Source organism: Carassius auratus, chromosome 11 (assembly GCF_003368295.1).
Source record: "Carassius auratus strain Wakin chromosome 11, ASM336829v1, whole genome shotgun sequence".
In the NCBI taxonomy this organism is placed as follows: domain Eukaryota; kingdom Metazoa; phylum Chordata; class Actinopteri; order Cypriniformes; family Cyprinidae; genus Carassius; species Carassius auratus.
Window position 1 is genome coordinate 2,595,781 of NC_039253.1, and position 13,189 is coordinate 2,608,969.

Sequence of the window (13,189 nt, forward strand, 5' to 3'; positions counted from 1 at the left end):
AAATCAGATCAGAATAATACCTTTGTAATCTCATATACTATAATACGGATGATAAAAGCAAAGAATCGAGGGCAGAATAGAATTGAAAGATTTAATTTAAAATAAAAGGGATGGAATTGCAACTGCATGGCCCAGTGTCTGTACTAGAGTCGCCTGTGATATTTCGAGATTGACTTTGATTTGTAGGAAACACTGTTAAGATACTAAGGGATCAGAATCCAGGAAGTGCTGCATTCCGGATCAAAGAGCAACAGTTCAACCCCAGAAACCTGGAAGCACACACAGAGAGGGAAAACAAACAGAGAGCACAGGACAAACGGCTCCAGATCTATGCCATCTGGATTTGGTGTGGGATGCAAATCAGTAAAGCAGTGAGATATTTTTTATAAAACATATGGCTGAAAGAATAACATGACTTAAAAAATACAAAGAATCACTGTAAACCCTAATGCTAAAAAAAACACAATGGTTTGAGTATATATAGGGAAAACATAAATTAAACAATATATGATTCATTGTAATAAAAAAGCATAAGTGTTGTAATAAAGTAAATTAAAGTTACAGAAAGCAAAAAGAAAGGAATAGTATTTTTTAATGTATTTGTAATTTAATTTGTCCTTATATATAAGGATTATATGTTTATATATAAAACAAATCAGTGAAGCAGTGTCTTTCCATGCTCAAAATAATTCATTGGTTTGAATCAGGCAAACTTGAATTAAAGAAATTATTTCAAATGAACTTTTAGAAGTATTTAGAATTTTATTTTTCCTTTGAGTTCATGAAACTGACTTAAGCAAACTTCTTAAGTACTTTTAATTGTCTACATTTTTAAGTTTAATTAATTTTTTTAATTTAATTTTTTATTTAAACTTAATTTAACTTTTTATTTTTTAAGCTTGCTTTGCCATGGCACTCAAAATAATAATCTATTATATAATGTATATCGTACTGTACAAAATAAATAAAATCGTACATTTTCTTATGTAAATGTTAAAATTTTTGAGTTTTGCCAAATTATTTTGGTTTACAGATCTAAAATTTGGTAAAGAAAAGAAAGGGATTTTAAAAAGTACAGTTTACAATGCATGTGTCAAGTACTTTGAAATGTATTAATGACACCACTTTTAAACTTTGATAACAAAACTTTGCTTGCTTTAAGATGTATTTTTCAGCCGAGTAAAAGCCAAAGCAATCACGAGAAGACAAAAAGATTTCCACAGCGAGTGATCTAAAAAAGCCCTAAATTAGATTAACAAATCAGCACAAAGCTCTTCAGTACAGCACATTTACACCAGCTCAGCACAAAACCATCCACATAAAACAATGCCTTCTTTCAGAATATTACAAGATGATTGATGAAACAGGATGAAATGCTCGTGTTTTTTTTTTTTAAGCTTGTGTTTGGTGAGGGACTTTCTACAGTTGTAAAGCTGCCATATTCTTTGATTTTAATCACGCTGACACATCCTCTAAAGTTTAGATCTCCGCTAAGAGGGTCTTCTCCGTCCTCAGAGGCATGCTAAGTGTACCTATGGTCATCTCTGGAGGGATTAACCGTGTGTGTGTGTGCGTGTGTGTGTGTGTAGTAACAGATTCCTGGTTGTTTGTGTAGAGTGGCTACAGCCCACTCACTGCTCTTTGACTCTATTACCCTTATAAGGCAGGTGGCACCATAGCAACCAGAGGGCTTGAATAGCAGTGTCAAATCCCTGAACACACACACACACACATGCTCACTCGCCCTCCACTACTCAGAGAGAGAGAGAAAGAACAGAGCGAGGCTTGTTGGCCAGTCACCACAGACGCTCGGGTCAGCTGTCTCTCCTGACCGTTGAATCTCATGATTTACTGATGAATGGAGAAAAGCAGGGCACGAGAAGCAGTGGACGGCTAAAAGAGCTTAAGGTCGGTTCCTGGGAATGCTGAGGCCCTCGAGAGCATACGGCTGGACCAACCGGCACTGACAAAAACAAGGTATGGAAGGACTCTCTCTCTCTTGTATTTGCAAAGAGTGTACTAAAAGAGACTGAGACTCAACTAGTTTGCTTCTCTGCTAAGTTGCAGGATTGTGTTGTTAACCAAGTGAAAGAGCAAGGAACTTCCTTGAACTTTCCTCCTTGAGGAGCAGGGTGGGGGCTGAGCTCTGTTTATCATTAGCCAGGTCGCTGTCTGACTGCATGTTTGGCATTGTGGGTTTCTGCTGTTGGGAGGCAGCTCTTTATTAGAAGTTTAACTCTAGTTCTAAAAAAGTTACATGGGTAAAAACATTTAGTGTCAAAAATAGTGCCATTGTTGTTACGTTTTAAGTCAACATTAGCTGTTTCGTGTTAACTTTTTTTATGCAATGTCAGATAAAAAAAAGAAGTATTTTTGATATGGATATCAATAAAACCACACAATTATAATTCTATAACTTAATATTTATATTTTAATATGTTAAACATGCATTAACATACAACAATTTCATTTGGCCTTTTTTTATTAGCTTAAACAGAAACCAGGAAAAACATGGGTATTTGCTTTATAGGCCAAACCTCAAATGGTGCTGTCAGGTGGAAAGTATTCAACATTGAATAAAAAATAAAAAAAATAGTAAAAAAATCTACGCATTGCCAACAGAATCAAAGAATGCATGATTTTATAGCTAAATGGCACTGGGGTTAAATATTGCCGTTTTAATGAAAATTGTTTGTCCTTGAGGTCCTGAGTGTAACTTTTTTTGTACCTGCTGTGTAAAATAGATTTATTAGGGTGAAATATTCAAATTCCAATAAAAATACAAATTTGGGGGAAATGTTATGCTATTTGCATTAACAACAACAACAACAAAAATGTTTCTGATGATACACAAGGGTTAAAGGAAGCAGTTTCTTTAGTATTATTTGACTTTTAGATAACCTCAGAAGATCATTTAGTTGTATTGTCATGGCTCAGGGGACTCTTTCTACTTGAATTACACAAACGAGACCATAGTAGATATACAAAAAAACCATAAAGCTATAAAATAAAAGTCTTGGTAGAATTCGATTGAGAAAATGTTTGACTTCACAGACTGTGGTATCTTCTGAGCACATTATTGAGAAACTAGAGAAGACACTTAAGAGATTAAAGGGGAGTTCTGAGAAGCAGGAGGCTTAACTTAGGCTCCATTTGCTCTTCTTTTAATCTCATTGCTGTCCAGGAGAAACAACCGAGATACTAAGTGATCTCATTTGTGATTTAACCAAAACATGAAGCAGTAAATACGAAACACACTGGCAGGTTGAGTCAAACCAACTTAAGTGACCTGTAATACCCTCAACGTTTCTAAACATGACCGCATGTTTCTCAGTACTGAAGGAACCGGTTTAACTTGTCTGTTACTAGGGGGCATGTAGAGTAGCTTTTCCAAGAGTAATGTCACAGTGGCTGTGAGCTGTGAAGCATGTGTATGAGCTTGTCTCTTTCCTGAAGTCTGGGTGCGTTTATGTGTAATTTATTGTTTTCTGTGAAGAGGGCGAGGTGAGCTGTCCAACTCTGAACTGCTCAGTGAATCAAAGGGATCTTGAGATCTTCACAGGGTTTTTTGGTTAGAGGACATGAAGAAAAGCAACAGGGATTGTGATATGACAAAAACTTGTCAGCCCGGTAAGCCTCGGAGGTCTTCAGAGTGCTGTTGAATGTGTTTCTCCTCCGAGGTCTGACTTATTCGGCTTACTGTCTGCAGCTTGAAGGGATTCGCTCCGGGGCGGATCTGAATTCTCAACGTGGGAAGGTTTCTCAAGCAGCTCCTGCTGGTGAACACAGAGATGGCCATGGTGAGCGGAGGATGGGCCAACCCCAACGGCGGCGCTAATGGACTCGGTGAGAAAGGTTACCTGCGGGGGGAGGAGGAGAACAGCTCGCCTCGGGTGGGGAACAGCGATGCAGAAGGTGGCGAGGAGGACAAGGCCTGTGTGGTGGACTGTGTGGTGTGTGGGGACAAATCCAGCGGGAAGCACTATGGTGTTTTCACCTGTGAAGGGTGCAAGAGTTTCTTTAAGAGGAGCATCAGACGGAACCTCAACTACACTTGCAGGTGAGACACACACATATTATCCAACACACTGTCTTACAAACATATGTTTTCCACTTGGAGTCCCACAAGGATTAGTACTTGCACCGCTCTTGTTTAGCTTGTATATGCTCCCACTAAGTCAAATAATGAGAAAGAACCAAATTGCCTATCACAGCTATGCAGATGACACCCAGATTTACCAAGCCTTATCTCCAAATGACTACTGTCCCATTGACTCCCTCTGCCAATGCATTGATGAAATAAACAGTTCGATGAGCCAGACATTTCTTCAGTTAAACAAGGAGAAAACTGAAGTCATTGCATTTGGAAACAAAGATGAAGTTTTCAAGGTGAATGTATACCTTGACTCTTGGGACAAACAACTAAAAATCAAGAAAAAAAATCAAGACAGACCTTAGTTTCAGTAGTCTTGTCAAAGCAGTAACTAAATCAGCATACTGTCATCTAAAAAACATTGCAAGAATTAGATGTTTTGTTTCCAGTCAAGACATGGAGAAACTTGTTCATGCCTTTATCACCAGCAGGGTGGACTATTGTAATGGCCTCCTCAGCGGCCTTCCCAAAAAAACCATTAGACAGCTGCAGCTCATCCAGAACACTGCTGCCAGGATTCTGACTAGAACCAGACAATCTGAGTATATCACACCAGTCCTCAGGTCCTTACACTGGCTTCAGTTACATTTAGGATTGATTTTAAAGTACTTTTACTCGTATATAAATCACTAAATGACCTATGACTGAAATATATTTCAGATATATTTCAGATATGCTCATTGAATATAAGTGACCACTCAGATCATTAGGATCGAGTCAGTTAGAAATACCAAGGGTTCACACAAAACAAGGGGAGTCCTCCTTTAGTTACTATGCCGCTCGCAGTTGTAATCAGCTTCCAGAAGAGATCAGATGTGCTAAAACACTAGTCACATTTAAATCCAGACTCAAAACTCATCTGTTTAGCTGTGCATTATTAACTATTTTAATTAATTTTCAATCTATTTTAGTTATTTTAAAAGTTTTTTATTTCCTTGTTTCATTATTGTGATTTTTTAAATGATAATTTTAATTCCTTTTATGTAAAGCATTTTGAATTACCATTGTGCATGAAACGTGGTATATAAATATATTTGTCTTGCCATGCATTGCCTTATATTTAATTTTTTTTTTTAATAAATGCAAAATTTGATTACAACAAACTGCACAATAGTGCGTTTTCAAGCAATAAACTGAAGGTTTGACGCCATGACTTTATATAAATGAACTACATTTTTGGACTGCTCAGGCTCATTAGCCAATCACACGACGTGTTTCCAGATGCAGCTTGGAAAAGGAATTTGGCTGAACTTTCTGTGAACTCTGTTAACCTCTTTCTGACATTTAAATTACAGTAATAAAGGGAGATGAATAAATCATACTAATCATGCTATAATAAATGCTTGACGCTGACTCTTTTTCTTCAAGGAGCATGTACTCCTAAGTCAATTTAGGGGCACGATGAAAAAAGTACAATAGGTTTTTTTTTTCACTCGCACATACCCACATTCAATGATTCGAGATATACACAACGAACAGTCCCGATCTGAATCAAATGATTCACAAACCCACTCCAAAGTTCACATCTAAATTAAACGGTTCTCGATCCACGCTGCGTAGCTCAGATCTGAATAATGATTCATGATTTCACCCATCACTATACATTATAATTTCCATTAAAATCAGTTAATTAATTTTATATAGTTTGACCACTGCAATTCAGTTGGCGCAATTAGACTATTATTTTGAAACGCTTTACCATTGCTGGGTGCTTTTTCAAACAGGTGAGGGAGATTACAATTCTTAACCATCTCTACGACATATTACAATATAAACACAATGAAGTGAACTCTGTCATAATTTAATCAACTGCAGATCATATGCAATCGTTTGGCATAAATATGAGTTATTTTACTTTGAAACGGGCAGCGCACATTTATAATAATCAAAATCATAGCCTTTTTTGAAGATATATATAAAAAACAATAGTTTCGCAGTTCATGGTTTTTATGTTTTGGCGCCAAATTGGAGACTTTTTTTATGCACTCGTGCTCTTAAAGACATTTTACATGCACTCAAGATGCAAGTGGGCCACTTTCGAGCACTGCTATATGTTAGGGAACATTACTACTAATGTTCAGATTTAGGCTTTTTTTGCAAGTAAAGAGGAATTTCTTTCATATTGCATCAAAATATTTTAAAGAAACGACTAGCAGTGCAAGCTCTCAAGTAACAGTGACTTGGTGAACAACAGCAAATTAATAAATTAATAAAAAAAAATTCTTTACTAACTGTGACCTCAACATTTTGAGGGTCATGGTTTGGATGTGTACCGTGGACATCTGTTCATCATATTATGTCAAAACCTTTTCTTTGTCAAGCATATTCATATTTGATTACGTTAGAAAGGTTTAACGATGGCTGGACTTATTTATAAGATTTTTTGGGAGCAAACAGAATAAGAAAAATATCTGAAGTGCATGGATGCAACATTTTCATTTTGAAAAAACACAATTGTGCATGTTCTGTGTATAACTGGCCTCTTACAGCAGATCTGACATTAGCCTTGCTGAATTGTGTCCTTCGTGTTTGTGCCAAGGTTACGTGACTGATAATTTCCCTGGGAATCACTGGAGAGCTCTACACACACAACAGAGATTCTTCTTAAATCTTAAATAATCGTATGTATTATCTCGGCTGAAAGGTGTCTAAACTGTCTTCCCAGGTCAAACAGAGAGTGTCAGATTGATCAGCACCACCGTAACCAGTGTCAGTACTGCCGTCTGAAGAAGTGCTTCCGGGTCGGAATGAGGAAAGAAGGTCAGCAAACATCGGAAAAGTGTAAAAACAATGGGTTTTCTCAGTAAAACAACTACTGGTTTCAGTTGCTCTGTTTTATCAGTGTAACTTACTAGCTGCCGAACTCAACTATTAAATGCAATTGTGATATTACAAAGAAAGAGATGTTTATCAACTGTTTATCATACAAGCTGTGTGGGTTGACTGGTAATATATTTGACATATCATTTAAGGGACAAAAAGGCAATTTAAAGAAAACTGAAAAACAGTGCAGAAAAATTATTAGTGTGAAAGTATGTATTTTCTTAATGAATGAATATGATATTTCTGAAGAATTATCATTAATGGACATGCATTAATGCGTTAAAGTTTTTTTGTGTGTTTTTTTTCTCCTCTGCACATTAAGCCAATTATGAAATGTTTTTACTATTTAAAATAACTGCTTTTTATTTGAAAATATTTTGAAATGTAATTTATTAAGTATTAAGAGACTTACTGTAACTTAAAAATCTTAAAAACTTTTGACTGGTAGTGTATAATGAGCCAGATACTGTAAATATTTACTGTTTATTTATTTACATTTCTGATGTTGTCCCAAACAAACAGTTTCCCCCATAGTTTCATGTTACTGTTTGTATCACTATATTGATGTTTCCGTTCTCCCTGTTGGTTTTTTCTTGTATTTTCCAGCAGTCCAGCGTGGTCGAATCCCTCCCTCCCATGCAGGCATCAGTCCAGCCTCCATGGTTGGTGCAGGTGGTGATGTTGGAGGAGGTCAGGGCATGGGTGCTGAATTCTTCAACGGTCAGCCGGTGTCTGAATTCATCTCTCAGCTGCTGAGAGCAGAGCCGTACCCCAACAGCCGCTACGGAGCCCAGTGCGGCCAGCAGCTCCCAGGAGGCAACAGCTCCGTCATGGGCATCGACAATATATGTGAGCTGGCGGCCCGGCTGCTCTTCAGTACCATCGAATGGGTGCGGAATATTCCCTTCTTTCCTGAGCTGCCCGTGTCGGAGCAGGTGGCTCTTCTGAGGCTCAGCTGGAGTGAACTGTTCATCTTGAATGCAGCTCAGTCGGCTCTGCCGCTGCATACAGCCCCTCTGCTGGCGGCCGCCGGCTTTCATTCCTCCCCCATGCCTGCTGACCGCGTCGTGTCCTTCATGGACCAGGTGCGGGTCTTCCAGGACCAGGTGGACAAGCTGACACGATTGCAGGTGGATTCGGCTGAATACAGCTGTCTGAAAGCCATCGCTCTGTTCTCACCAGGTGAGTGATAAACCCAAGTTGGAATGGGGTTTAAGGCACCCCGGGGTAAAAGGTGCCTTTGATATTATTTTCCTCTATACTCCTAGATGGCACAAAAACAAGGCTTAGCCGTTTTCCAAAACATTCGCTTATCAAGGTGCACGTGCATATTTGGCTGATACTTGATGGTCATGTACTTGCCATCATTAGCAACAGTTTTTATATCACAAAAGAATATGTAAAAGTATGGAATTTGGGGTAAAAAAGTGCCCTTACTGTTGGGGCTAAAGGCACAGTAATTAACATGATAATTAATAGAAGGTTTACTTTTCTATTTGTTGACGTAACATGGTTAATATCATATATTTGATCCTGGAGCACAAAAGCAGTCTTAAGTCACTGGGGCATATTTGTAGCAAGTCAAAAATACATTGTATGGGTCAAAATTATAGATTTTTTCTTTTATGCCAAAAATCATTAGGATATTAAGTAACGATCATGTTCTATGAAGATATTTTGTAAATGTTCTACTGTAAATATGTCAACTTAATTTGAGATTAGTAATATGGATTGCTAAGAGCTTCATTAGAATAACTTCAAATGTGATTTTCTCAAAATGTATATTTTTTTTGCACACTCAGATTCCAGATTTTTCTAATAGTTTCTCAGCCAAATATTGTCCGATATTAACAAACCATACATCAATGGAAAGCCTATTTTTTCAACTTTCTGATGATGTATAAATCTCGATGATGTAAAAACCCTTAAATGATTTATTTTCACACAAAATCCATTAATGTTTAATACAAACATTTATTTTTTCTGTAATTACACATTTTATGCACAGTAAAAAGCACTGCCTCCATTTAAATATTTGATCAAGTAATGTATGACTATTATAATGTTTATACTTGCTTCTTGCTTAGAATCTGCATTTGAGGAATTGCATTTTATTTTATTTTAAGTCATTAAATGTCCCACTTTTGCCTGCTGTATGGAACAAAATCCCTTAGACTTATATTAAAAGAGCGACCATAGCCAGATCAATTACTATCATAGAAACTTGCACTTTTAGGGTAACACATTTAGACTTGAGACAACGAGGAACCACATGGAAACCATCCAAAACATCCTAGAAATTGCATAGTAGCTTACTTAAAACTTCTAAAAAGTCACTTGCGACTGTGTTGTAAAGTCTTTGTCCTGTTTCCTGCAGACGCGTGTGGGCTGTCAGATCCGGTGCACATCGAGAGCCTGCAGGAGAAAGCACAGGTGGCTCTGAACGAGTACGAGCGCATGCAGTATCCAGGTCAGCCGCAGCGCTTCGGGCGACTCCTGCTGCGACTGCCCGCCCTCAGAGCCGTTCCCGCCAACCTCATCTCTCAACTCTTCTTCATGCGGCTAGTTGGCAAGACGCCCATTGAGACGCTTATCCGGGACATGCAGCTCTCTGGAAGCTCCATCAACTGGCCGTACGTGCCTGGACAGTAGATGAACAATCAGAGACTTGTTCCCATGTCTCTTCTCAGGCTGCGACCATGATTCCACAGTAACGTGTTGAATGTGGATAGATGTTGTGTTTCGGGTTTTGTTGATTGTGTATATACTGTATGTCTAAAAGAGGTTGACATGTATGTTCCTATGCAGTTTCAATGAGCCATCCAGCACCAGGATACCTCCTGTTTCAACAAATTCTGTCGAGAAACAGACAGAGACAAACTGATTATGAAGAAGTCAGCTGATATCTGATCCAAAGCTTTAAAGAAGTGTATAATTCCTTCTTTTTCAGTGAACTATATTAAATCTTTATAAGAGACTGCATTCGTGAGAAAATGGTTGGGTTATATAATTGAAGAATCAATGGTGGCTATGTTTAGAATGGAATACTTGCACAATACTGCTTTATATCGAATAGTATGTGAAACAGTATGAAATATGCAATATTACATACACCAAACCGTACTATGCTTAATTTTGATCTCATTATATTGCTTGTTTGTAGTGTAAATATGATGCACTGTATTATAGGATACAGTATTCTGTACAGTGTGCTTTGGTTGCGTTCAGAATACTTTCAGGTATTACACACTATGCACGGTTTACACACTATACACCAAAAAGAATAAGAGTGGTATGGTAGTGTGCTATTCTGAACATAGACCATGCCTTCGATTGTCCTGTTTAAACAGTTCTGGTGAATTTTTCAACGGGTTGGAGAAATGGTATCAACATTTTCATTGCTGACTGTTGGAAATTTCAAGTATTTTTGCATATTAAAAATAAAAATTTATGAAAAACATGCAGTGCTAGTCAAATAAATAAACTGCAAACAAGAAAAAGGACATTTGTTCTGAATTTTTTCGTCTGAAGTTTATGACCATTGTATTTGGAAGATTAATAAAACTGGCATCTGTTCTAATCAATACTGGTTATTATCTACACTGATTTGGCATACAAAAGTTGAAATATTAATCATAAAAAAAACATGTTTTTTAATGTGATGTTAAAAAATTACTACACAGAAAAATAGGGAATAGAAACAATTATGAAGTTTCTTATTTAATAAAGTAACATAAAAAAACAAAGTACAAGCACTGAGATATTTTGTAAAATATATTCCAAAATATCGATAACTTCGAAAAAAGAAAACAAATCCCTTACCCAAAAATAAATAAATAATAATAATAATAATTATATATATATATATATATATATATATATATATATATATATATATATATATATATATATATATATATACACCTAATTCTGATCAAATTGCGCCATCTGCTGGTGAAGCAGTGCAGGTGTTCAGTGTTGCCAAATCCGGTTTTCACGCTGTTGCCGTGGGATGTGTTTCATGAAGCGTACACAATAACATGATATTTAGCCACTGTCAGTGGTGGACGAAGTACACAAATCAAGTACTTGAGTAAAAGTACAGATACGTATAATAAAATATTACTCCAGTAAAAGTAAAAGTACTCCTTTTTCAATTTTACTCAAGTGAAAGTACAAACGTACTAAATTTTTTATGTACTTAAGTAAAAAAGTACTGAAAGATAGATGTTTGCAATTTTATATAGGCTAATTTAATTTTATATTAGCACATTTGTTTTATTTTTTTTTTATAATCCTACTGCTCAAAATACCTGGGATTTTTTCCAAAATAACCACTATATGGAGTCAAGATATATTTTTGTTGTGTATATGGACTACGTTGATGAGAGTAATGTTAACTGTGAAGCTTACACTGTGATGTACCTGAGAGAAAACAGAGATGACCATCTGATTTTCACCAGTAAGAACAAAGTATTTTAAAGTTTGTTGTTTTACAGAACATCACAGTTATATATGACATGATAATAAGGCCTGAAGATTTTAAGGAAAATATAATTATATTTTCATAATGATTTTTTTCCTTCTCAAACCTTGTCTGGGGTGTAAAAACACCACTGGCCAAATGGGGTGCATCTCTTCCCCTCTTTGATAATTACTAGCTACCATGTTCTGAACATCACATCCTTTCTTTTCTCCCCAGATGTAATCTATATATATATATATATAGGTGGTTGAATAACGTCCTTTATTAACGTCCTTAATAACAATGGATGAAAATTTTAGAGCTCTACTGATGATTAAGTCTAGAGTGTGTCCACCTTTGTGTGTGGGTCCATGTACATGCTGAATCGACAAGTAAAAAAAAGCCTCAAGTCCAAATATTCATTTATCACCAATTAACTGTTTGACAAACACTTCCTGCTTCGATGTCTGAATTTTAAAAAATCTCAAACATGCTCCGATGTCCCGATCTGAATCAACCGAGTCGCGACCATTCTCCTAAGTGGCGATCTGAATCAACCGAGTCGCGAACAGGCTCCGAAGTGCCGATCTGAATCAACAGAGTCGCGAACAGGCTCCGAAGTGCCGATCTGAATCAACCTAGTCGCGACCATTCTCCGAAGTGGCGATCTGAATCAACCGAGTCGCGAACAGGCTCCGAAGTGCCGATCTGAATCAACAGAGTCGCGAACAGGCTCCAAAGTGCCGATCTGAATCAACCGAGTCGCGAACAGGCTCCGAAGTGCCGATCTGAATCAACAGAGTCGCGAACAGGCTCCGAAGTGCCGATCTGAATCAACAGAGTCGCGAACAGGCTCCGAAGTGCCGATCTGAATCAACCGAGTCGCGAACAGGCTCCGAAGTGCCGATCTGAATCAACAGAGTCGCGAACAGGCTCCGAAGTGCCGATCTGAATCAACCTAGTCGCGACCATTCTCCGAAGTGGCGATCTGAATCAACCGAGTCGCGAACAGGCTCCGAAGTGCCGATCTGAATCAACCGAGTCGCGAACAGGCTCCGAAGTGCCGATCTGAATCAACAGAGTCGCGAACAGGCTCCGAAGTGCCGATCTGAATCAACCGAGTCGCGAACAGGCTCCGAAGTGCCGATCTGAATCAACAGAGTCGCGAACAGGCTCCGAAGTGCCGATCTGAATCAACAGAGTCGCGAACAGGCTCCGAAGTGCCGATCTGAATCAACCGAGTCGCGAACAGGCTCCGAAGTGCCGATCTGAATCAACCGAGTCGCGAACAGGCTCCGAAGTGCCGATCTGAAAACTTCGACCAAAGAATGTAAAAAAATAAATAACTCAATTTCTCTAATAACTCTAATAACTCTACAAATCTATGAAAGACTCAGATCACGTGTCTAAAAATAAATCGCTATAGTAAAAGAGAAGTAATAAGAGGAGTGAAGTTTCCTACCGTTCTGCTGTGTTTGGTCCTCACGCGCGTCTGACGCTCCGCGGCGCGTCTCCGCCCCTCACACGCGCGTTTAACAGCGCTAAATTAATCATCTTTGCTAATTATTATACATTTACTTCATTGTCAGCTCCAGGTACTTCATTTATTATTGTTCATTGAACTGTTTGAAACAAAAAAAGGTTGTATTTCAGTAATAATTCTAAATTATCAAAATAAAATATATAAAATAATGGTTTCTATTTTAATATCCTTTAAAATATAATCTATTTCTGTGATGTGCGCTGTA

At 37.6% G+C, this 13,189-nt stretch overlaps 1 protein-coding gene across 4 annotated transcripts; it reads left to right on the plus strand.

Annotated features, from left to right (window-relative positions):
* The first annotated feature begins 1,720 nt into the window (after positions 1–1,720).
* Positions 1,721–10,479, plus strand: LOC113110748 (nuclear receptor subfamily 2 group F member 6-like). 4 transcript variants are annotated; one of them, XM_026274908.1, is made up of 6 exons: positions 1,721–1,977; positions 3,497–3,630; positions 3,710–4,060; positions 6,819–6,934; positions 7,586–8,158; positions 9,354–10,479. In XM_026274908.1, the coding sequence occupies exons 3-6, from the start codon at positions 3,792–3,794 to the stop codon at positions 9,626–9,628; spliced, it is 1,233 nt and encodes a 410-aa protein (XP_026130693.1). In that variant the 5' UTR covers positions 1,721–1,977; positions 3,497–3,630; positions 3,710–3,791; the 3' UTR covers positions 9,629–10,479. The 4 variants fall into 4 exon arrangements, with proteins under 4 accessions (XP_026130693.1, XP_026130692.1, XP_026130695.1 ...); XM_026274907.1 differs by lacking the exon at positions 3,497–3,630 and having other exon boundaries at positions 1,722–1,977; XM_026274910.1 differs by lacking the exon at positions 3,497–3,630 and having other exon boundaries at positions 1,723–1,977; positions 6,819–6,913.
* The last annotated feature ends 2,710 nt before the right edge of the window (positions 10,480–13,189 follow it).